At 45.0% G+C, this 22,404-nt stretch overlaps 1 protein-coding gene across 1 annotated transcript in view; it reads right to left on the reverse strand.

The window, feature by feature from the left end:
* Positions 1 to 21,359, reverse strand: part of LOC147679625 (SEC14-like protein 2) — a 269,075-nt gene extending 247,716 nt beyond the window's left edge. The window contains exon 1 of the mRNA XM_086943202.1: positions 21,176 to 21,359. Within this exon, the coding sequence (XP_086799328.1) occupies positions 21,176 to 21,229 (54 nt within the window). The 5' untranslated portion in view covers positions 21,230 to 21,359. The remainder of the gene's footprint in view (positions 1 to 21,175) is intronic.
* Between the last annotated feature and the right edge of the window lie 1,045 nt (positions 21,360 to 22,404).

Consider the following 22,404-nt stretch of genomic DNA (forward strand, 5'->3'; position numbering starts at 1 on the left):
GACAGAGTTTCGTTCATTCAGATGGTGCAGTCTCTTTCGAACTACCCGTGTGTACTTCGTAGACCTCTGTCCCTGGTTGCAACCAATAAACTTTGGTCTTTGACGTCATCGAGAAGTATCCCGTGTCTCTGTTTGCCAAGACAGGGGAATCCGGGGTCTTTGGGTGTTGCCCTGACACCGCTGGGTTATTGTAATAGTATCGGTTCCGAGAAAACCCAGTACCTCAATGTCCAATCAAAATAGTTGCAGTGCTTGTGAACTTTGATGAGTAGTGTGTTCTGTGGTGTGGTTTCCATTTTGTGTCCAGAGGGCTCCGTGTTATCAAGATCCCGGGATAAACATTGAGTATTTTATGTTGTATCTTGACAATCAAGGTCTGTGGTGCCAGACCGTGAAGCATTATTGGCTGCACATAAGATAGGGACTTATTAACTTCTATGGTGAGAGTGTATTTATTGGCTGTGGTATTTGGTTAGTCCTGTGTGCAGAGGAGCAGACCGCACTGGTCAGGGTGGTTTCCCACTGTTCGTGATTTCGTTTTGTGTGTGCAATAGAACCAGGAGGGTGTTATTCCCCTGCAATGATTGTGTACTGTGAACTTTCTTTTAGTGGAACAGACAAGGCTTTTCTTTTTATTATATAATTATTATTGCGAAGTTTATTGCTGTGGTGTGAGAGCTGATGTGAGGTGCTGTGAGTTAGTATTGGTCGGTCAGTGTCTGTGCAGCACTGGGATTGGTCATTAGGTCAGAGGGTGCTGCACTGTGAGTGGCTTGTTTTGTGGTGCCACAAATAAATTGGAAGTTAGTGTTGTGTGTACATTTGTGAGTTGTTGAGAACCACAGGTTATTTTTATTTACTTTGACTGAATTTGTACTGTGATACCAATAGAGAAAATATGACATTCATCAAGAAATGTAGGCCCTATTTAGTGATGTTGTGAGAGTACCTGTCCATGATTGTGAGGAAACCCGTCTAGGAGCACATCTGCTAATTACATGGCTACCAGTGTTGGTTTACACATGTGTATTTGGCTTAGACAGTGTATTAAGGTAACTGCAAACCAAGGCTCCCTTGCAATTACCTCCCTATAGTACTTTCAATCTGAGAATATCTAAGAACCTGAGGTGGGTGTTGTATGAAAAAAGCCACCTAAACCGGCTCTGTATGAAGCTTGGATTCATGGGAAGATACAGCACATGCAAAAGAGAAGAGAGAATTAAGTCAAAAAGATAGTCAATGGTTGGATGGAAGCTAAGTGGAATGCAGAACTGCAAGCATGGAGAAAAGATGTGATTGAGGTAGTTAGGATGTACCTCGACTTAACTAGTGGAAGAATAGGAAGAGAAAAAAAGCACAAGAGGGGGAATGAGACTGAAGTAAAGACTTACGAAGGTAGCAATAGTGACTCTAGCGATGACTATTTGGATGATTAATTGGATTCTTGACCACCTACATATAATGTGATTGAGCTAGTAGGAGGAAACCAACCTGTTGTCTGGAACAAAGTTGTAGGAGGGTCCCCACCCTTGGTCAACCTGGGTGCGAGAGCACCTGTAGAACAAGGTCTCCCTTTGTAAGTCCTGCCCATTGCAACTGATATGCCTGTGGGTAGTACCAGCTCTTCGTATAATGGCTCTGAACACTGTCATTGTCACCCCAGCTCTAGTTCATCCTCCAGTTGTGACTGTTCCTGTTATCCTGAGCACAAATGCCACTGTAGATTCAGGCGTGATACCTGTAGAGAGTGTACCTGCTCTTGAGGTAGACGAAGTCCCAGAGTCAGAGATCCCAGAGAATGACGGCACTCCAGTAACTGCATTGTACGTGGTGAAAACAAAAATTTAGCTTGAGGAAATCTTATCTGCGTGTGCCTTGGAGTTGTGGTGATTTTTATTTTTACATTCACAAATCAATTTTCGAAATTAAGAGAAAATCCTGATCTGTGGTATAGACAAGTTGGCAGATTTATGAGCATATTGAAGGTGCTTTGGGAAGATCTGAATACCTTCTTTGACACTGTCATTCCCATGAGTTGTGGGCAGAGTGTAAGATTTCTGTGAAGTAGCTAAATGCCAAGTCTCTGAGGGATGCCCAAACGCATGCTCCCTCTACTGTAGTTATGGAAAAGTATAATCAGGTGATTAACTTTTTGAAGACAAAGTTTCCCCAGAAAGAAGTTGATTGGCTGAAACTTTTGAGTACTATTCAAGTGTCTAAACAGTCAGTGCATCCTATTATGATCAACTCATGCAAGTATTTTGTCAGCATAGCGGTGGTGAAAATCCCTAACGAGGAAATCTTAGCAATTCGGTGTCAAAGTTCTTGGTATGCATCCAGAGATTAGCTTGCACATCCAGTAGAATGTGATTTATTAGCAGTCAAAGCCTTGGTATGGAATCCTGTGATATGCAAAGTATTGCAGTGATCATTTGGAAGTCAAACACAAGAAAATTAAGAAGAATTGTGTTTGGCTTAAATGTAGATAGCCCTGGGGGGATTTCAGATTGGTCAATACATGACGAATTCTGGCTATAGTTCTAGCAGTGGTACGGAAATGCAGAGAGTTGAATATCAGTGCAGTGGTCACATGGTACAGGTTAGGAATGGTATACCACTCGGTAGATGGTGAGGAGTGCTGGTTGATCCAAATTCGGGAATGGATATAATTATGTTGGAGAAAACAATGTTGTGTCCTTATTGTAATAAGTTATGCCATTACAAGCTGGAATGTCAAATGAATGCAAATGGAATATAATTTGATTGACAAGGGCCTCATGTGACTATTAAGCGAGCTCCAACTATGAAATGCAAAGACTTTCAGATCCTAACATTCACTGAACCCCATTAATACAGTACAACTGTATGGTAATCCGAATTCCAGAGTTCAATAGAACCCTTTCCAGAGTCCAGAGATTTTGCAAATGTTCCTGGCCTTCTACACCTTTGGAAATCTAGGATCTGATCAATCACAATGATGGTGCCTCAGAGGAGAAGGAGATTGCTTGCTTGGAGCAGTGTTTGAAGTAGACCAGAGTAGCCCATATGTAGAAGGAGAGTTGAGTGGCCATCCAGTGTCCTTTTTATTCAACACCAATGCTACCCATTGTACTATAAGAAGAGTGGTCGTTCCAAACCTGCCCCTCTCAGCAAAACAAGTCCAGGTTGTAGGTGTTGCAAAAAAACAGAAAGCGAATCCACTTTCAACCAACGTCCCTGTGAAGTTTGGTCTCCTTAAAGAGGACCATTAGTTTGTGATTTGTGATGCAAGTCCCATCAATTTGTGGGGCAGAGATTTGCTCTGTACACTTAACTGTGTGATTTACATTACACCGGATGGTGTTGAGCTTTAACCACATGATGAGAGTGCTACTTTTAAATTGTACACACTGAAGCCCATTGTTGGGCTATTCTATGTTCTGACAAAAGAGGACCTGCCATCCAACTTAAAGGATTATGTGCAGGACGGAAAAATGCTTATTCCAAGATTCCTGCAAATTGGGTTGGGGACTGCTACTTAGCTTTGATCCCCTAGGAGTATCAGGTAGATACATTAGATAACCAGGGAATTGAGCTTTCGAGGAAAGCTAAACATAGTGATTCACAAATAGTAGGCAGTGTTTTTGTTGCCTTAACCCCCCTCTGTAAGAGTGATTTCAAATTACTTGATTAGAAAGCTGTCTACCTTAGGGGATAAACTCACACCCAGTACAGCTGGTGCCTTGTTAGTTGTCATTACAGAACTAGTTGCTATTATAGCTGTGATTTTGCAGCATAGGCTTGCTTAAGATAGTTTGCTCACAAAAGAAGGCGGAGCTTGCAAAACATTACACGCCCTGCAATGTTGCACTTTTGTGCTAGTTAAGAGTAAGAAGATCAACAAATATGTAAATATTACAAGTCTATCTTAGGAAGCAAAAGAAAAGGATTTCCTGCAGTGTGAAAATGGTTCAGTGGGCTTGGTGGTGGACTTTTAGGCACTATATTGAAACCTATTTTTATTCTGTGAGTTTTTGGAATTTGTTTGTTTTTGATGATAAAGGGATCAAAATTGATGGATGAAAAGAATTCAGAACAGAACAGTGGAGAGAGAGAAATAAGCTACGGGTAAGGGATTGAAAATAAGGAAGAAAATGAATTGGAAGAAAGGCTGTTGGTGCTGTGTCTATGACGAGCTGAAGGAGTCAGCGGAATCTAGACATAAGCAACAATGGTCATTAAATGTTTTCTGGATTGTCATGAAGGAAAATGGTGGATTTTTTTTGTGATGGCTCTGTAAGCTTTCAGAGGGGGTAAATTGGTGATGCATTGTCGCTATTTTTCGTTTGCATTTAATCACTTACTACTATGTCACTTATAACCAATGATTTCATCATAGACCCTGAATTCCATGTAAAATACTTCAGTTGCAAGACAAAAGAAATGCACATTGTTGTACAAAAAGATATAGCTTCATCATTGCTTAATCAAGCTTTCATTGGTGCTATTTAGCTAGTGGGCATGGGGCAGGTTCAGCTTTTGGCTGCTTTTGCATGCCCTGTCTCCAAAGGTTTAGCCTACTTTGGATGGCATTGAGGGCTTGAATTAGCTGAAATACATTTAATGTTGTTCTAAACAGGGCGACCTTAAAATATGCCTCAAACATCTTAACAGGGCACTGCTTTTGGACTGTGGCAGTGGCTCTAGCCAGTCGTACGCAAACAAAAAAGGCCAATAGCAGGCTTTGGTCGTTGAGCCACTCGCAAAGGTCAGTTGGTTCATGGCTCAATCCAACCCTGCCAACCACTTCTATTAGGGGGAAAATAGTCTATGTGTCCAAAGACCTGGTACAGAGAGCACATCGACACTGAGTGTACAGAAGCCGGGCCCATGAGAAGATAGTACATGTATGCACATAGGCCTCCCACAGATACTGTGGATACAACAATGTATGTGTAAGGGGGTAAGACTCCTGACAAAGAGGCACACAGACACTATATGCAGAGAGGTGTGGAAACGGGGAGAGTACATGGAGTAAGTGCAAAGAGGCCTGACCAGGGACGGACTGGCGTAGCGGGCACCGGGCATTTCCCCGGTGGGCTGCCAGGGTGGGGGCCGGGTTTGGACCCCTAGGAGTGCCGTTTTGTTACAGGGCCGCTTTTGCAGCATAGCTGCAATATCGGCCTCTGTAACAAATTCGGCCAAAACCGGCCCTGGCAAACAGCTCGTCAGGCCGAGCACATTGCCATGGCAGGTTCAAATTCCCAGTCCAGCCCTGGGCCTGACTGGTGGGAGAAAATAGAGCATATGCACAGGGGCCCAGTACATTGTATCAAGATATGGTAGAAAACACATTATAGGAACATGGGCCAGGTACTGGAAACATATAAGAAGGGAATGTAAAAAAACTTGAAAAGCGCCACAAGCTTAGAAAACAGCAGAATGCTGTGAGCTGATCTACAACCAGTGGGCTTATTCACAAGCCCCTATCGCCACCACGTCACTTTCAGTTATGTTGTGGTGGTGATTGGGGCCTCGCCTTATTCACAAGGCAGCGTTAAGCCACGTTGTGAATAGTCCCCCTTTCAGCCCGTGTTTAGCGTGAAAGGGGTGTGCAGTCGGTGTTGTGGTGGGCGTTTCAGTGCAACGCCCATTGATATTTACGCTGCCCCCTATTCACAAGGGCAGCGTAAATGGGAGCTAACGCCAAACTTAAGACCAGGAAAATCCTGGTCTTAAGTTAGCGATACGAGGAGAAATGCTTCCTTTCTCTTCGTTTTTGCATTTTCCATTTGTGCTGTCTTTAAGGTGTCCCTTTCTGTACATAAACAAACCTATTTTTAAAATGCCGCTTTGTAACTTACATGTGTGCTGCATGAAGCAGCACACATGTAAGTTACAAACTAGCACTGTAGGTTTGTTTATGTGCAGGAAGGGACTCCTTCCTGTACATAAACAAACCTCCCTGCTTGCAGACACACTTGCACTCTGGTGCAAGGGTGCCTGCTTTGGCGCTAAATTGTGAAACAGCGCCATCGCAGGGGGAAAAGCAAGGCTGCACTATGTCCTTGTGAATATGGTGCAGCCTTGCTTTTCCAAAGTGGTGGAGAGACGTTAAGCCTAGCAGGCTAACTCCTTTCTCCGCCACTTCCTTGTGAATATCCCCCTCAGTGCTTTAGGTTGGATTAACACATCTTTTCTCTAGGATGAAGTGCAACTTAAGGTTGGAGTAACTTGCATTTTGTACATGCATACATTATGTACATTTCCCAATGGGTGTAATCCACTTATGCCTACACACAAAAGGGATTTCCTTCGACCTAGTGTCTGTAAATAGTGCATACAAAAATGTAACTTTCTGAGTATTCACAAACATTTTGTTTTAAATTTCGTTTTGTTTGAACAGTAGATTCTGTGCCTGAGACGTACACTACACCAGGGTAAAGTGGTGGTTGCTTCATTGCAAGTATTTATAAAGATTTTGCAATGCATTTGTCATATTTCAACTCATATCTAAGTTGCACTTGACTGGTCCAGACAGCTGCAGCGCTGGAAGTTCACCAAAGCATGCACATTTTCCTAGTGAGGGTATAGGTATGAGAAACAACCACTGTAAAAATGTTTCATAGGAAAGGGAAAATGCAGTTTAAAAAACCTAGGGCCTTATTTATGAGGCCTTGCGTCAGTTTTGCGCCGCCGGTGCGTCACTTTTTGTGACGCACCAGCGGTGCACAAAATGCGCCTTGTTGCGCCATATTTAAAAAGTGACGCATCTAGGTAGATGCGTCATTTTTTAAACCCCTGCGCCACATTATACCTGCGTCAGGTATAATGTATGCAGGGGGGGCGTTCCCCCGCAAAAAGCCACGTAATAGTGACGCAGTGAAATCTATGAGATTTCACTGCGTCACTTTTAGGATGCTGTTGCGTCAAAATCTTGCGCCTGCCTCACAGCAGGCGTAAGACTGACGCAGGCCCTTTCACATGGGGCTTTTCCCATGTGAAAGGACGCATTGCTGGAGTTGCGTCACTTTTGTGACACACTCCAGCAATGCGTCACTTTTGCGCTTACAGATGCGTCAGAAATACTGACGTATCTGTAAGTCCTTGCGACATGATGCGTCATACATTAAATATGACGCATCATTGGTGTCGCAAGGAGTGCGCAGTGAAAAGTGACGCATCGCTGTTTTCACGCAGCGATGCGTCACTTATCATAAATGAGGCCCCTACATTCCACAATTTTCTTAATACCAAAGTGTGCAATGCACAAGTGCGCATACTAGGTTGCGAGGGAGGATCATGGGATTAGATGCAAGGACTTAAGCCCCAATTCTCAAACTGTAAATTTCCTTTGTGGTAATCATCTTTCACCTTGAGTGTAAAGAAATTAGACGACCCTGTAATTAGAACTATAAAACAACGTGGAACGTTCAATTTTCATCTTTTATTTCGAATGACTAGGAGGGTTCAAATTCCTTGGAAACCTGGAAATGGTTACAGAACAATTTGCTGTCAACAATGGAAGGCTTAGTGGGTCTTTGAAAGAGAGCTCAGATTGCCTTAGATTCAAGGAATAAGTAGTAGGTAACACGAGTGTGTTTGACAAAACCATTCACCTGGATCTGGTCAAACGACACCATTTTGATGGCTGGGAAAGAAATATAATTCGAGTACTATGAGAGGGAGCTAATAGTACCAAACTGAAATCTTTTTTACATTTAAATCTTTTTTACATTTAATTTTTTTTTACATTTAAAGTATTGGCTGCTATGAGAACGGTCTCAACCCTAACTCCAGACGTTACCAATATTGCTTAATAATGATGTAAGAATTGCTTATACATGTAGAATTTCTAGTGTGTGCTGTACAGTGGATCAGGCTGAAGAACGCATGCCGTCCTGTGTCAAGCAGCATTTCTAAAACTAATTTCTGTTGCTGTGCAGTGTAATATTAACCATGTGAAACCTCTGAGCTGAAACAGATATTAAATGGCCTACCACCCATTGAAGACATTCACTGGACTTGATCCTCAATGGAGAATCAGACATCACCAATAAAGGAGTTCAACAAATTGGCTGATCTAACCACACTTCATACTAAACTTAACAGAACATCCCTGCAGTGGAACAAAAATCATAACAATGTGATGTACAATAGCATGACTAACAACATGTTAAACCCTACCTGCATCATTGATAGAGAAATTAAGAAACCGCCTAAAACAACAGCCATTCAGCGATCATTAAAAAGCTTGAAGAAACTCAAGAAGAAGCTTCAAGAAACTCAAGTACACAAGTGAAGAGCTATTTCTCATAGTGTTTCTAACAAGAATTTAAAACACTATAAGCAAAAGACACACAGATGGTGGACATAATGCAGAGCAAATCAAACATTATACCCCAGTCAATAGATCTGGGTTATAGCCATCGTTCTTTGCTCACCATGCCACCCCAGTTTCGACCCAGCCATATGCAAATCAGTCTTGACCCTGTGTCTCATGGTAACAGTCCAAATGGAACTGCCAAGCCAGGTCCTCCCTGGACCGGAAATAAGCACCCTGGGACCGGTTTTGGGGTATCACCACTTATCAGCCAAGCTAGTTTGATTCCAGTGGCACAGTGAGCCAAGGATACACGTCTGTTTCCAGCCCAGGGAGGACCTGGGCTTGCAGTTCGGGCTGGACTGTTACCATTGGGTGCAGGATCAAGACTGATTTGCATATGGCTGGGTCCAAACTGGAATGTCATGGGGAGCAAAAAACGATGGATTTAGGCCCTGATCTCTGTACTGGGGTGAATGTATGACATTATTCTGCTTTCTGTCCATCACTTGCTCTTCACCCTGAGTGGGACGGGTTTTCCCAGACGTGGGTCCCGTGCTCCCCCTGCCACTAGAGCAGTGGTGGTTTCTGGTGATGGGCAAAAGGGCTGTGCCCCGCAATTTAACTGGCCCTAGGCTGTGGATGGTAATTGATTTTTGCAATTACCATCCAAATTGTTTTGTCTGCTTAGAATGACCCGCCTCGAAACAATCATGAGGCAGTTTTTCTTGGGCGCGTTCCCAAAGCACATGTGCCAGTTATGTGAGTGAAATCTAAGCAGCTTATGGGCTGACAAGGGGCCAGCTCAGTCATTCAATACTTGGGGTCCCTGGGGATCGCCCAGTAATGACGTGAGGCAGCGTCATATTTTCACTGCAGCCCCAGGCGTGAACAGTATTAACCCTGTATTTCCCAGGGCTGTCTGTCAATCCCAAACTGCCTCTCACAACCCCTCCCTTTCCCCAGTCCTGATAGGGTGACGAGTTTTGAAAGGAGGCATTTCAGCTTTTGGAAGAGGTCTGACATCACAGAGTCATGAGTCTCAACTCATCGCTCTGTATATCTGGGTCACATGCTGCTTGCTCTTAAAGTAATACACTGTGTAGGCTTCTGCACCTCGTGTATCTGTGTAGAGCATTACAGCAGCTCGCCTGGTAGATCTGCTACAGAGATTAACAAGCACTTGCAATGCAATAGGTCTCGCATTAACGAGAGTTTAAGCTATTGGCAATGCAATAGCTTAAACTCACAAATGCGAGACCTTTTACCTTATCATATATGATAGCACCTTCAAATGTGAGTTCAGCACGCCTACTCTACAAAAAAACCCCCACAAATATCACATTCCTATACATGAAAGGGGGCGCGACTCCTAAAGTGTTCCAGAGTCTCACTGGGAAAAGCATGTACTCCCTTGAGTCAAGTCCGGCAGACAAGTCTCAGTGCTAGGTCTTAAAAATACCAAGGACTGACACTCAAAACTTGACAATACCAGGCAGTTAACACTCCAACCTGAAGGTGTAACAGACACGGCCCCAAGTGCCCGGTGCTCTCCGGCGTGCACGTCCAGGTGGTATCTTTCCCAGTCCCAGAGTTATGGACTGAGACGTTGAAGCCTCATCTTCTCATAGGGAAACAAGGCCGCTAGGATTCCCTGGCAGAAATACAGGCTCTTTGCCTCATCAGCTTGGGCAAGGAAGGCAGGTGGTTACAGGCACAGTCCCACCCCTAAAATTAGAGTGAGCCGGGGCTGGGAACACTGCCGAGCCCGCAGACAGGGCGTTTCTGTTTGGGCACTGCCATCCCAGCTGATGGGAGGACGTGGGTGCGTTTGTACAGTGTCAGGGAGAGGGGCGACGATCAGCTGTCGAACACACACCCGAGCTGTTCACTCAGAGGGGAGCCCGCAGCACAACTGGTGAAACCTGAACAGTGTCAGGCCAGAGCACCAGAAGCAACTGAATGCACGAGCTGCGCAATAGATGACAGTTTGGTTGTAGTGGAGGTTTGAGGGGCGGAGTCGGAGTGCTCACGACAAATGCACGTGTTGCTCTGCAGTGACGAGCCAGCATGTCACGTCAACTGCACGGCTCGAGCCAACAGGCAGTCTATCCTCACGCCTGCATCAGCCAAGCCGCGATGGGAGGGGCGCTGCTCACGAGCCTTGAGACAGCAGCCACCGCTATCAGCTATTAACATTGACAGTTAGAGTGACCTGATACTGAAAAGTAACAAGCTTTCTCCGCGTGCACATCTCCTGTCCGCGCAGGCACAGCGAGCAGGAGACCGGGAGAGACAGGAGAGGTGCACGCATACACATGACCCGTACAGGACAGGAGATGTGCAAGCGTACACATGACCCGTACGCGTGAACATCCCCTGTCTGTACACATGCTCATCTCCTGTCCCCCTTCGGCCAAGAAACCGACGACAAAAGATCTCGCCAAGGCGAGCAGCGCATGCGCTGCGTTGCTGGGTGAGACATAATAACCGAAGCATCGTACTGGTGCATACCCCTGACTTCTGCAGTTTAAACTCTAGCAGCAGATTTTCCAGGCATGGAGAAGTCCTGAGAGTTCCCACGTATGGAGAGGGGAAGGCTTGTTGTTACACATTTATGTTAAACAGCTAACAAACTTTGGCAAAGCCAATCGTACTGGCAGGTTTTTGGTGTAGGTCAGTTGTTGTGTTATATATAAGGATAGAATAACATCGCAGAGAGAAAACAAAATACCGGTTGGGAGGCACACTATGGGATTCACAGAAATGTATTTAACGTGTACCCTTTTAGAGACTCAACACATTTTTCATCCCACTTAAAGACCTGTTTTCACATATTTCTATATTACTTATTGCAATCAGCAGCTTTGGGTCCTTCCCGAAGCCTGGTTAGAGCATTTTCTTCCAAAGTGGATGCTGCATGCAGTGCAAGAGATTGGGAAAGCACACACTTTTAAAAGTTTGAAGTTGCAGTGTTGTACAATTTACACAATCCTGTAACTGTTGTATTTACTAATGCAGTAAGATGTAGGTCAGTTTTTTATGTGTTTAATATTTCAAAAATATACGTTCCTGCTTCTTTATAAGCCTTGCTTTATCATTAAATTAATTTGCTTTAAAATGCACCTTTTGCAAATCTTTTTTTCAATCATTTTCTCTGGAGGAGGATACGGCCTCGACCCCATGTTTGTCATTTAATCTTGACTGTGTCACTCACTACATAAAAGTAATACCGAACCTTTATGCCTCACCACTTTTAAATGTCACCAGTTGCCACTGCACTGGAGTCAAGCTATCCTGGCTGCTGAGGGGTGAAACCCCGAAAACGGCCCCAGGATGCTTGTTTCTAGTCCAGGGACTGTTCCTATTGGGCGTGGGATCAAGACTGCTTTGCATATTGCTGGGTCCAAACTGGAATGGCATGAGGAGCAAAAAAGCAATGGATTTTGGCCCAGATCTCTGTACTAAGGTGAATGTACGACATTGTTCTGCATTCTGTCCATCAATTGCTCTTTTTGCTTTTAAAGCAATATAAACACAATTTGGAAAACTAAAAATACTTTGTCATTCCACCCTGGACAATACAGAAAGTAAATATTACAAGCTGAAATAAACAAGCCAAAAGTGATACTATTCAAATATTCAGAATTTGGTAATGATCTGCACTAAGCACCATCACCACTGACATTACCTGATCAGTCAGTACAGCAGCATAGCGTAGAAAACAAATATTTTGTATTTACTGTAAGGAAGCCTATCTGCCTTTGCTAATCTGGACTTTTGCCCTGTTAAAGTCTGAGCCTTAGTGAAAAGCCCTCAGCCCCTATATACGCTCTCAGCCCCTACATACTTTCTGAAATGGTTAACTCTTCGACTTCCAGATCGTGCTTGTCAAACTCTCGACTGACTTGACACAGTGACAGGTCACTAGGCTTACCTTAGAAGAAATCAATTATTTATTACCAGCGTACAGTCAATTGGCAGAAGAACATGGCCACCTTATATTTTAGTTGGTGTGTTGATATTATGTGGCTGTGGAGCTGGTAACAGTTTTTTCCTTAAAGGCAACATCTACAGGTAGCCTTTTGTACCACAAAAGCAACTGAAAAATGTTTGCATCCTGCTAAATTTCTCCAAGAAATAAAGTTCTGACAATTTTGGACAGTGGGTCTGATGGCAGATTTTACTATGATTTTCACAAGGTTTGTAGATTTTGGGCTAAACTCCCAAATCAGAAAATAAAAAAAAATCTCTTTTTGATCCCAAATTATAAGACTTCTCTATATTAGGTTTTGCATCCAGCGTAAGAGATAAGAGCTTCATAATGCACCTTAACTTAAGTAAAAAACACAGTAGCCGGGAATACAGTTCTTTCACAAACGTTGCCTTGTAAATTTTCCAAAAGTTTGCAAGGTTTGTCCGGAGGGAAACATGGTGTCATTTTCCCCTGTGAGTACAAGGCTTGAGGAGCAAATGTGTTGCAGGAATAGTAAACTGCAGCTTAGATACACTGGGGCTTATTTACAAGCCTCTTGCGCCACATTTGCGTTATTTTTAACATGGGAAAAGTGACGTACGGGTGGCGCAAGAGCCTTGTAAATAGGCCTTACTGTTTTCTTGTACCTATCGTCTGCTGGGACACCACATGACTTCTGACTGCATATGTACTCACATTTAATTTCCACCCCAGAGCCTGGCAAGTGCATTTCACGAAACGTCACCTTTTTACCCATCCCTAGTTGTCTTCTTTTTCTCAGTTCAAAGGAATACACAGATAATATAGGGGTTGGAGTAAAGACATTACTGGGGTCTGCCAGGGCCAGCACAGGTAGCCTTGAAGATGGTCCTCACATTGCTTTTGATCACTGATTTGCATGATCAGCACTGTGGCTTTTCTAGCCACAGTAAGCACTCTGCCTGGTGTTGAATGCAGCAGCCAAACTGCTTTCGGGCATACCTCGGTTTGCGCCCACTACCAAGGAAATAAAGAAATTGCACCGGCTACCGGTAAGAAACCGAGTACGCTTTGAAGCCCTGTGTCTGGTCTTCAAGGCGCTGCATGGTTCAGGTCCTGACTACTTAAAACAGTATTTCTACTGTTACACACCAAAAAGGCCACTTCGCTCATTAGGGGCTTGGTTGGTCTCAGTGCCACGTATAAAAAAAGTTTGATGGGGAGGCAGAAGTTTCACTTACAGTGCGGCCAAGGCCTGGAACGACCTGCCTTTCCAGCTAAGATGCATTACGAACCTCTTAGCTTTCAGGAAACGCCTAAAGACCTGGCTCTTTGCCCAATGAACTTCTTCCTTTGGCCACAGGAGATATAACTAGCGCCAGGACACCTCCGGGTAGCAGTTGCGCTGTACAAATATCATTAACATTTCTCTTGAAGTATTGGAATACCTGTCAAGTTGCGGGGTAGGTTTATAGTGCCATGGGAGAGTTCCTTACCTGGGAGACAAGCCTCTGAGTCCATCAGCTTGGGAATAATATGGGTTTCAAAGCCATCCAATGCCCAAGGTAAGTTCCCAGTGAGAATAGTTAAAACGTCTGTAGATTTTGACAAAGTGCACCATAGTGCCCACTTAAATACAGCCTAGATGCAAGCGATCAAAGTACCAAAGAGTACCCGATGAACCAATATTTTAAAAAAACGCAATGAAAATATTCGTAACCACGTACTACAGCAACCAAAAGCTTACTGAGGGCTTTTCAAACTGATTTCAGACTATGCAGCCAACCCAAACCAGACTCCTTCAGATCACCTACATTGACAAGGGAAACTTACCACTTCTGGTTGAACAACCTTCAACACAATAAATCATCATATACTATCACGGTTCAAAGAGAGACTCGCAATATACAACTTCTTATAATTGAATTGTATCCTTGCTCTATAATACAACGTCTCAGGTGTGTAGAGGCAACTTTTCTTCTCTAAACACCAAACACACATAGCTCTTCAGGGGTTGGCGCTATCTCCAATACATTTTTCTGAAAGCCTTTCCATGACTTGCGACATTTTTATTCAATGACAACCAAACAATAAATTTAATCATGCAAAATATACACATCTCACTGCAAAATAGATTGGTGGGAACTAATTGATTCATTCTAAACAGTTTCACAACACAGACAACGTCTCTCATACAAGGTACCAATTGATGCGCAACTTTTAATTTAAACCCACTGTGAATTATTACTGCCTATGTGACCAATCAATATAGACAGCTACCCGATGGGGTGATCACAGCAAGCACTTTAAATGTTTTGTGTATCCCTGTTAAGTCTCCCCAAGTGCGTATTCCCAATCCTGTTTCCTTTTTTTCTTTCCTTTCCACAGGTTTTTTCCTGAATCCAGGATTGAACACACTTTTACATTCAGACCCTTATTTGCGGTCTGTAAATTACATGTGGGAAGGGCGCGCCTTAGTGTGTGCGTACCTCCCCTTGTAAATCACACGGTCCTGACGAAAACCAGAGAATTTTTTATATTGGTTGTAACATGTAGACCTAGTTTACTTTATAATTTCTTTCACATAGCACACTTAGCTATTTTTAATTTTTTTTTTAATATATCACACTTCTCGAGACACCAAAGCCTTCCTAGTTGGGCAAAGGTGCCACATTTGTTTTAGTTAGGGTTCAGACGCTCAGGAATAAAATCTTGAACGGAGTAGTACTGGCCCTTTTTAATATACCTTCACTCATTTATAATTAGCACATATAAAAAGAAACAATATCCCGCTCCACTGTAGTCAGGTGTCGTAGCACACCCTATAGGCACTCGGCCTATGGGGTGGGACCCCAATGATGAAGCATGTCACCAACCAGGTTGGTGAGTGAGGGGTCTTCTTAAAGGACTACTACTGTCCAGATAACGGGTTTGGGGCACTTTGTGCTTACCTAGCCATACCTAATAGGAGAGAGCAAATTGCTGTTTTCCTCTCATTCAGGGGGCACTCCTTCATTGTTATTACTATTAGTTCCGGGGACCAGGAGTGCCCACCTCACATTTGTATATGTAAATTCCCTTACTCTCCCTCCTGTTATAAACATTCACAACAACAACCCAGAAACAATGAAAACTGTAAAAATACTGCACATGTTATCCAGCTTCAAGTTGACCGCAGGTGAATAGGTAAACTTCATTACTTGGAGCAGACCCAACTAACCACAGCCTAAAAAGATCTAGAAAGTCCTGGGTGAGAAAAAGGGTTAGAACAGCCAGAGCTACCATATGGGTGAAAGTCAACTATTGACTTTCTTCTTCCAAAAAGATTGCAACATGCCCACATAGGATCCAAAACTTTGCTAAACTGCAGATAAAGTTGTGGGGAGAAGCCCAGGTTTTCACATGCCTATCACATTATTTAAAAAACAATGGGGCATATGTACAAGGGAAGTGACTAAGAGAGGTGTTAGCCCGCCTGGTTTAACGCCTCCCTCAGCCACGTCAGAAACGCAGGGCTGCACCATATTTACAAGAATATGGTGCATCCCTGCATTTTCCACCTGTGCTGGCGCTACACTTAGCAGCCTAGCGCAAACGCAGGAACCCTGGCACCATAGTGCAAAGGTGTCTGCTTGCAGGGGAAGATTGTTTAAGTGCAGGAAGGTCGCCCTTCCTGCACTTAAACAATCTTGAAATGCCCTTTTGTAACTTCTATGTGCTCTGCCTAATGCAGCACACACAGAAGTTGCAAAACGACATTTAAAAAAAAATGATTGTTTATGTGCAGGAAGGAGGGCCTTCCTGTACGTAAACAGTCATTGGCCTTTTGCTGTTTTCATGTATGCAACGCAGCACACATGAAACAGCAAAAACGTTGCGCCAGGGTAAGAACAGGTTTTCCCATGTATTAATTCTGGCGCTGCCTCCTATTTACGCCTCCCTAGTAAATAGGAGGCAGCTTCTGAATCAATGGGTGTTGCGGTGGAACGCCCATCATAACACCTATTGCCTTCCCCTTTCAGACTAAGCGTAGTGTGAAAGGGGGCCTTATTTAGAAGGCAGCGTTAGGCCACGTTAGGTGGCTTAACTTTGCCTTGCAAATAAGCCAAAGCCCCTATCGCAACCAGAACGTCTCAAAAAGTGGCGTTCCCCTGGCGATAGGGGCTTGTACATTTGCCTCAATGTATTAAAGGTGGACGTTGGAGTGAGTCAAGCACACCAGTATAGCTACAAAATAAAAATATTACTCTACTAATACCAACTCTCAATCTCACATTGGACCCTCGACACAGAAAACATGAATAGCGACTGGACATATCCAAATGACTCCCTGCCAACCCTAACCCACCAGATATAATAGGCAGCAGCGGTCCATGCAGGTAACAGAGGTGGGGCGGTAGGGCCAGGTAAGGGGAGATTTCGAAGGACGATGCAGAACAGAGGAAAAATTAATTATTTATTTAATTTTCCCTCTGCATCGTCCCTCGGAAGCCCCCCTTACCTGGCCTCACCGCTGTTACCTGCACGAACCGCAGCTGATAATAGGCCTGTTAATACAGAGACAGCGCCAAATAACATGAATTGACTGCCACCTAGCAACGCGCTTGACTGCACACCTGGCCTAACTAAAGCGAAATGAGGAGTGGTATGTTAATATCTCAGGAATGAAACGGTGTACAGTTCCACAAACACACTAACATGTAAGGTTTCTATGCGCTGGTTTCTAAGCAAAGATCTCAAGGGAACTGTTCTGGAGGTGAGAGGAGGGAGCAAAGAGGAGAGGCCCATGCTGACAGAACGCTACTCCGAGAGGGCTGATGGGAGACACCTACCGGAATACTAGGGTGAGACTCTAGAGCAGTGGGAGGCAGACATGCACACATGATAGTAGTAAAGGGGATGGCAAAGGGAGTCACACGCGCTGGGTGGGGGAGAGGCAGGTCCTGGCTGGGGTAGAGGCTTGCACATGCTGGTGGCGGAGGGTGAAGAATCTGTCAGTGACAACGGGGTACAAAAAAAGATAGATAGTGATACCCTTGCATGGGAGAGAAAAGGGGGCTAAAATCACGACGTACACCCAGGGAATCACTGATCTTCGACCAGGAGGGCATATTTGTGCAGAAGAGCACCAAACGCCCAGATTGGATAGACAGCATACACCCATGCACGGGAAAGCAGGCACGCCCGGTAGAGAACAGACCTTCACCAGAGAGTAGAATTTGACACCCAAAAAGCCCTGCTGGCAGAGATCAGAAGTTAGGTTGTGGGAGAGGAGAGCGAGTTTGTAGGAGGTAGCACCTTAGACCGCGCCCTAGGGTGCTGGAGACCTTACCTGTGCTTCTTAAGGCATTATACCGCTTCACACTGGAATACAGGAGCCAGACTTCCAAACTCTTACAAAATGTATATGAATTAGAGGCAAGCTATAGCCTCCCATGTGATACTGGAGACTCAGGCATAATATTTGATTTTTTTTTAAAGAATAAGTACCATAATAAGAGAAGAAAAACAAGTTATTGAATTTAAGAGGCATTTAAGCTTCAGGCATAAACAAAAAGGGACAAAACTGTGTAGAAAGCACCAAGAAGTCATGTGTAATGTTAGATGCTGTGCAACGTCTGTCTGAACTGTTAAGAACACACAAGGAAAGAACTGTTGTGCTTTATTGGCCTCAACTACTGTTAAATTCTATGTTCATAGGTGAGTATCACTTGCTATCGATCTACAGTCACTGTTACACGGACACACAGCTAGATGACTGCTGTGTGACAGACATCAAAGACAGACAGATGTATATAGACAGAAGTATGGACAAACTGGACGCTGAGACCAGCACACTGACACATTCATGGACAGGCGGCAGATGTAACTTTTATTTAATGCATGTTTTACACTGGTCGCCACCAGATCACAAGAGGGGTGTCCCGACACCTTAATAGAGAGTGAAGCAAACAACAGATGTCGAAGCAGAGTGGGGTGCATGGAGAGGCAGATACGAAAGAAGGTTTGATGGGGAGCTCAGAAATAGGTAGGATGAGGTGGTCAAGAAGGAGCTGCTCAATCCACCGAGTCATTATGGGAAGTGCCTCATAATTTATGGTCTATAGGTTAGTTGGGTCAGATTTTAGATGCTAATGAGCCGAGCCAGTGTGGTGCTCCGTTTTATCTATACGTAGCTAGTGTAAACTTAGCATTAATCATGGTGTGGCAGCATTTGCCAAATGTTAATGTTATGGAAATTTATATAGCGCACGGCTGCTAGCTTAGATGGAATCGAGTGTTGGTAGGTATGACGGAGTTTACAAAATATTGTAAATCAGTTTAACATTATTCTGGGGTCATGGAGGAGCCAGATGATGTTGTGAAAGTATTAGTGTGGCGTGCTCCCAGTGGCTTAGGCCTACTGCCAATCTGGCCTGAACATTCTGGACCAGTTGAGTGGATTTTAGATTGGTGCAATCCTGAGAGTAGCGAGGCTAGGGTTCCAGTACTGCAGTATTTTAATCTGTCCTGATGTTACGTTGGCTGTATGTTGGACAGAGGAGATATTCGGCACTCTATGTCGTAGCATGGAATTAAATTCCTGGGCTTTAGGCTACATATGTGTAATTACTGTAGTCTCATTTCCCTTTGGCTGACATTTTGTTTTGGTGTCCCTCTGGCACAGCCACTTGACATGCATCGAATTTTAGACTGCTGGAAGCCATTTGATTAAAATGTGTCCGTCTTGTCGGGGTCAGTCTTGGGCATGGGCGAGCTGGGCCCAGGCCCGGGGCGCCAATATTCAGAGGGACTTAGGGGCAGATTTAAAAGCCCCTTGCGCCTCTTTTGCACTGCCTTTGTGTCACTTTTGTGACGCAGCAGTGACGCAAAAGATGCGCCATGGTGCGGGCTATTTACGACGTGCTGCATCTGCTAGATGCGTCACGTTGTAAAGCCCCGCACCTTAAGGAGGCGTTCCGGCGCAGGAACGCCTCCTAAAAGTGGCTGAGTGAAATCTACAAGATTTCACTCAGTCACTTTTAGGCCCATGATGCGTCAAAACCCTGCGCCTGCTTGAAGCAGGCGTAAGGCTTGACGCAGCATTAGTAGAATGGGCCCCCCAGATCATTGCTGGAGCTACGTCGCACATGCGACGCAACTCCAGCAAAGCGATACCTTTACGGCACAAATGCGTGATGCATCTGTGCCGTTTTTGCCCCATGGTGCGCCGCATTGTAAATGCAAACACAACAGGACATGGACATGGCTTTTGTAGTTCGGACTGGACTGTTCCCATGGGGCAACAGGGTCAGAGCTGATTTGCATATCGCCATTGTCTAACCCAGGGTGGTGTGGAGTGCAAAAAAACGATGGATTTGGGCCCAGATCTTTTGACTGGGGGAATGTGTGACATTGATCCACATTCGGTCCATCACTTGTTGTTTTTGCATTGTAAATGCGGCGCATCATGGGTGGTGGAGGCATGGTGCACAATTACGGGCGCATCCCTGCTAATTTGCAGGGATGCGCCAGTAATTGTAAATATGCCCATTAGTGTCATACAGACAGCAGCTCGACCATCCCAGTTATTCTCAATCAGGTCCCTTTAAAGACTTTGTGATCAGCCCTTAATGTACATCAGTTTAATTCTTAGCACCCCATCAAGACTCTGCCCTCCTCCCACCTCCTGAGGTCACATCACACCGACCACACACACATTTTCTTTCGTACCCCTCCCAGGGCGCTGTCCCGGCCAATCCGATTTAGGGCCGGCCCTGAGTCTTGTGAACATCTGAAAGAGAAGTCCCTGGTGTTTAGTGGTTTATATTGAATTAAAAAATGTAGGTAATTGCTCTTTAGAGTACCTGTTTGCTTTTACGTCAAAGTGTATATGTTTGTTTCTGGGAAGTGCTAGTACTCTACTCTCACATTAAATGTATTGCAGCGGTGCCAAGAAGTGCAGGTACTCTCCCTTTCAAATTAGAGAAGTGCAGGGATTCAGTACCGGACAGTTTGAAGCACTAATTGGCGCACTGGTCCAGTGACAGTCTATGCAGAGATGTTTTAAGGCATGGGCAAAGTGGGCAATTGCCCAGGACCCCCACCTTCTAAAGGCCCTCTGGAAAGTGAACCTTCGCTCTGTCTCACCTCTAGACATCACTCACTTGCTCTCTCTTTGCCCCAGGTCATGTTAAGGATGTTTGTAGTCACTAAGAAGACGTATGTTACCTGTTCTTGTTTCATCACGTTTCTGAAAGTGTTTTTGTTATATCATGTCAACCTGAATTAGAAGAAAATAGTAAAAAAGAAATCACAGCTTTTCCGAAAAGGGGCCCCAAAATAAGAGTTGTCTGGTCCTGTCTAAACCTAAGATGACCCTGAGTCTCATTGGTCAGAATAGCTGACCACTGGGGAAGAAAGGCTTACGTTGAAGTGGAGAGCTGGGAGTAAGTGTCCTTGAGTGCTGTCTGCAGGAGGCTCTAACTGAGGAAGGACCAACTCGGATAGCACGAAAAGGGGTCGATGGACTCCGTGGGCGGACAGAGAGCAGGATAGAGACGAAAGGAGAACACCTGGGTGGACGGGAAGGAGTGGTGGGCAAACGGACAGACAGGAGTGAGGGGAGATCGGGTGAATCATGGCTGGATGATGGGTGAGCTGAAGAAACGCATATGAATTTGAATGAAGGGTTTATGGACAGGAGGACAAGCAGAAGGGTCAGATAGGTGTGAAGGATGAACAAACCGTGGGGGGCAACCAGGGTTGGACAGATAGGAAGAAGGGATGGTCGGGGAGAGGTGGACAACCGGAAGAGACGTGGACAGGATGGGCATACACGCAGATGAACTGGTTGAAGAATGGGCAGACGGACAATAATAACGCCCGGGTGGATACCCTGGCAGACAGACGGACAGAACGGATGGATGGGTACTTACCTTGGCTAGAGCCTCTGCCTGCGCCGGACTGAGATCGCCCACTCTCCCACTCATGGTGTCACAGACTGATGGCCCTCGTGGCTGTCAGTGATACGGCTCAGTCTGTTTCCTGCTGTTCGTGTAACTCTGATCTTTTCTCACTTCGTGTATATCTTTTTCTGCTTCCTCACCTCTCCTTCCTTCGCTCGACTCTTTGTCTCTCTCGCGCAGAAACACTCTCTTGAGCATCCAAACCGCACCTCGCACCGGCCCTGCCACTCCCCTCAGTGCCCCGCCCCTCCCCTGTTCTCCTCAGGTCTCTCTTGTACCTTCTGCCGTCTCTGCGCTCTCAGAGACCCGTCTGTTCCGGTGTTTTGTCTCTTCCTGCACCTTTCCCTTCCCCTGAGCCCGGTGCTGTGTAATAATACTTGGTAACCCAGGGGAAATGCTGCGTCTTCTCTGCGCTGTGCTGTTTTCGGAGCGCTTTCTTATTGGACAACTCGGGCGTCTTTTCTGTAGCCCGAACCCTCAAGGAGAAGGCATCGTTCCCCGCCTCGCAGGGGCAACGAGAAGCAGCTGCGCTCGGAGCACTACTCCTGCTAGAAAGCACCTGCAACCGTTTTGCCCAGAACATAACAAACCCCTTCAGTGAAGGTCTCTGTGAGGCGCTGCACGGGCTCGGTTTGTTCACCTTCCCATCAGCTCTTATAACGGGTAACGACAGCCTGTCTGGAGAGGCCGAGAAATACAGACAATCAAATGTAAACGAGGGAAATAAGCGAATACCTAAATACGAACAAAAGCATTGGCAAAGCCAATAGGTATTGCCTGTGGAAACAATTGTGTTTGCAAGTGGCTTTTAGCAATGCTGTGTAGCATGGCTATAGAGCAAACAAAAGAAGGCGCTAGGTGCATCTTTGGGCGTGGTTACATAGCCCTTCTGCTCCATGCCTCGGCCCTTTCTTCGACAAACATCTAAGCTAACGACGTTTTAAGGCATGTGCAAAGTGGGAAGTCGCCCAGGGCCTCACCTTCAAAGGGGTTCCATGGGGAAATTAAGTTTCTCTGTAGCTCACTTTTGTGTACATGTGTCTTAACCTTTAACGTATAAGCAACATAGGGCTTTAATTAGTTTAACATGGGTAATACAATTCAAAGTTGTTCCTAAGAGGGCCCCCCCAAATATTTTTTGCACTGGGCCTCGAAAAATCCCTAAGATTACGCTACTGGCCTGTGGCTCTCTGTAGCTT

This window comes from Lissotriton vulgaris, chromosome 11 (assembly GCF_964263255.1).
Source record: "Lissotriton vulgaris chromosome 11, aLisVul1.2, whole genome shotgun sequence".
Classification (NCBI taxonomy): Eukaryota; Metazoa; Chordata; class Amphibia; order Caudata; family Salamandridae; genus Lissotriton; species Lissotriton vulgaris.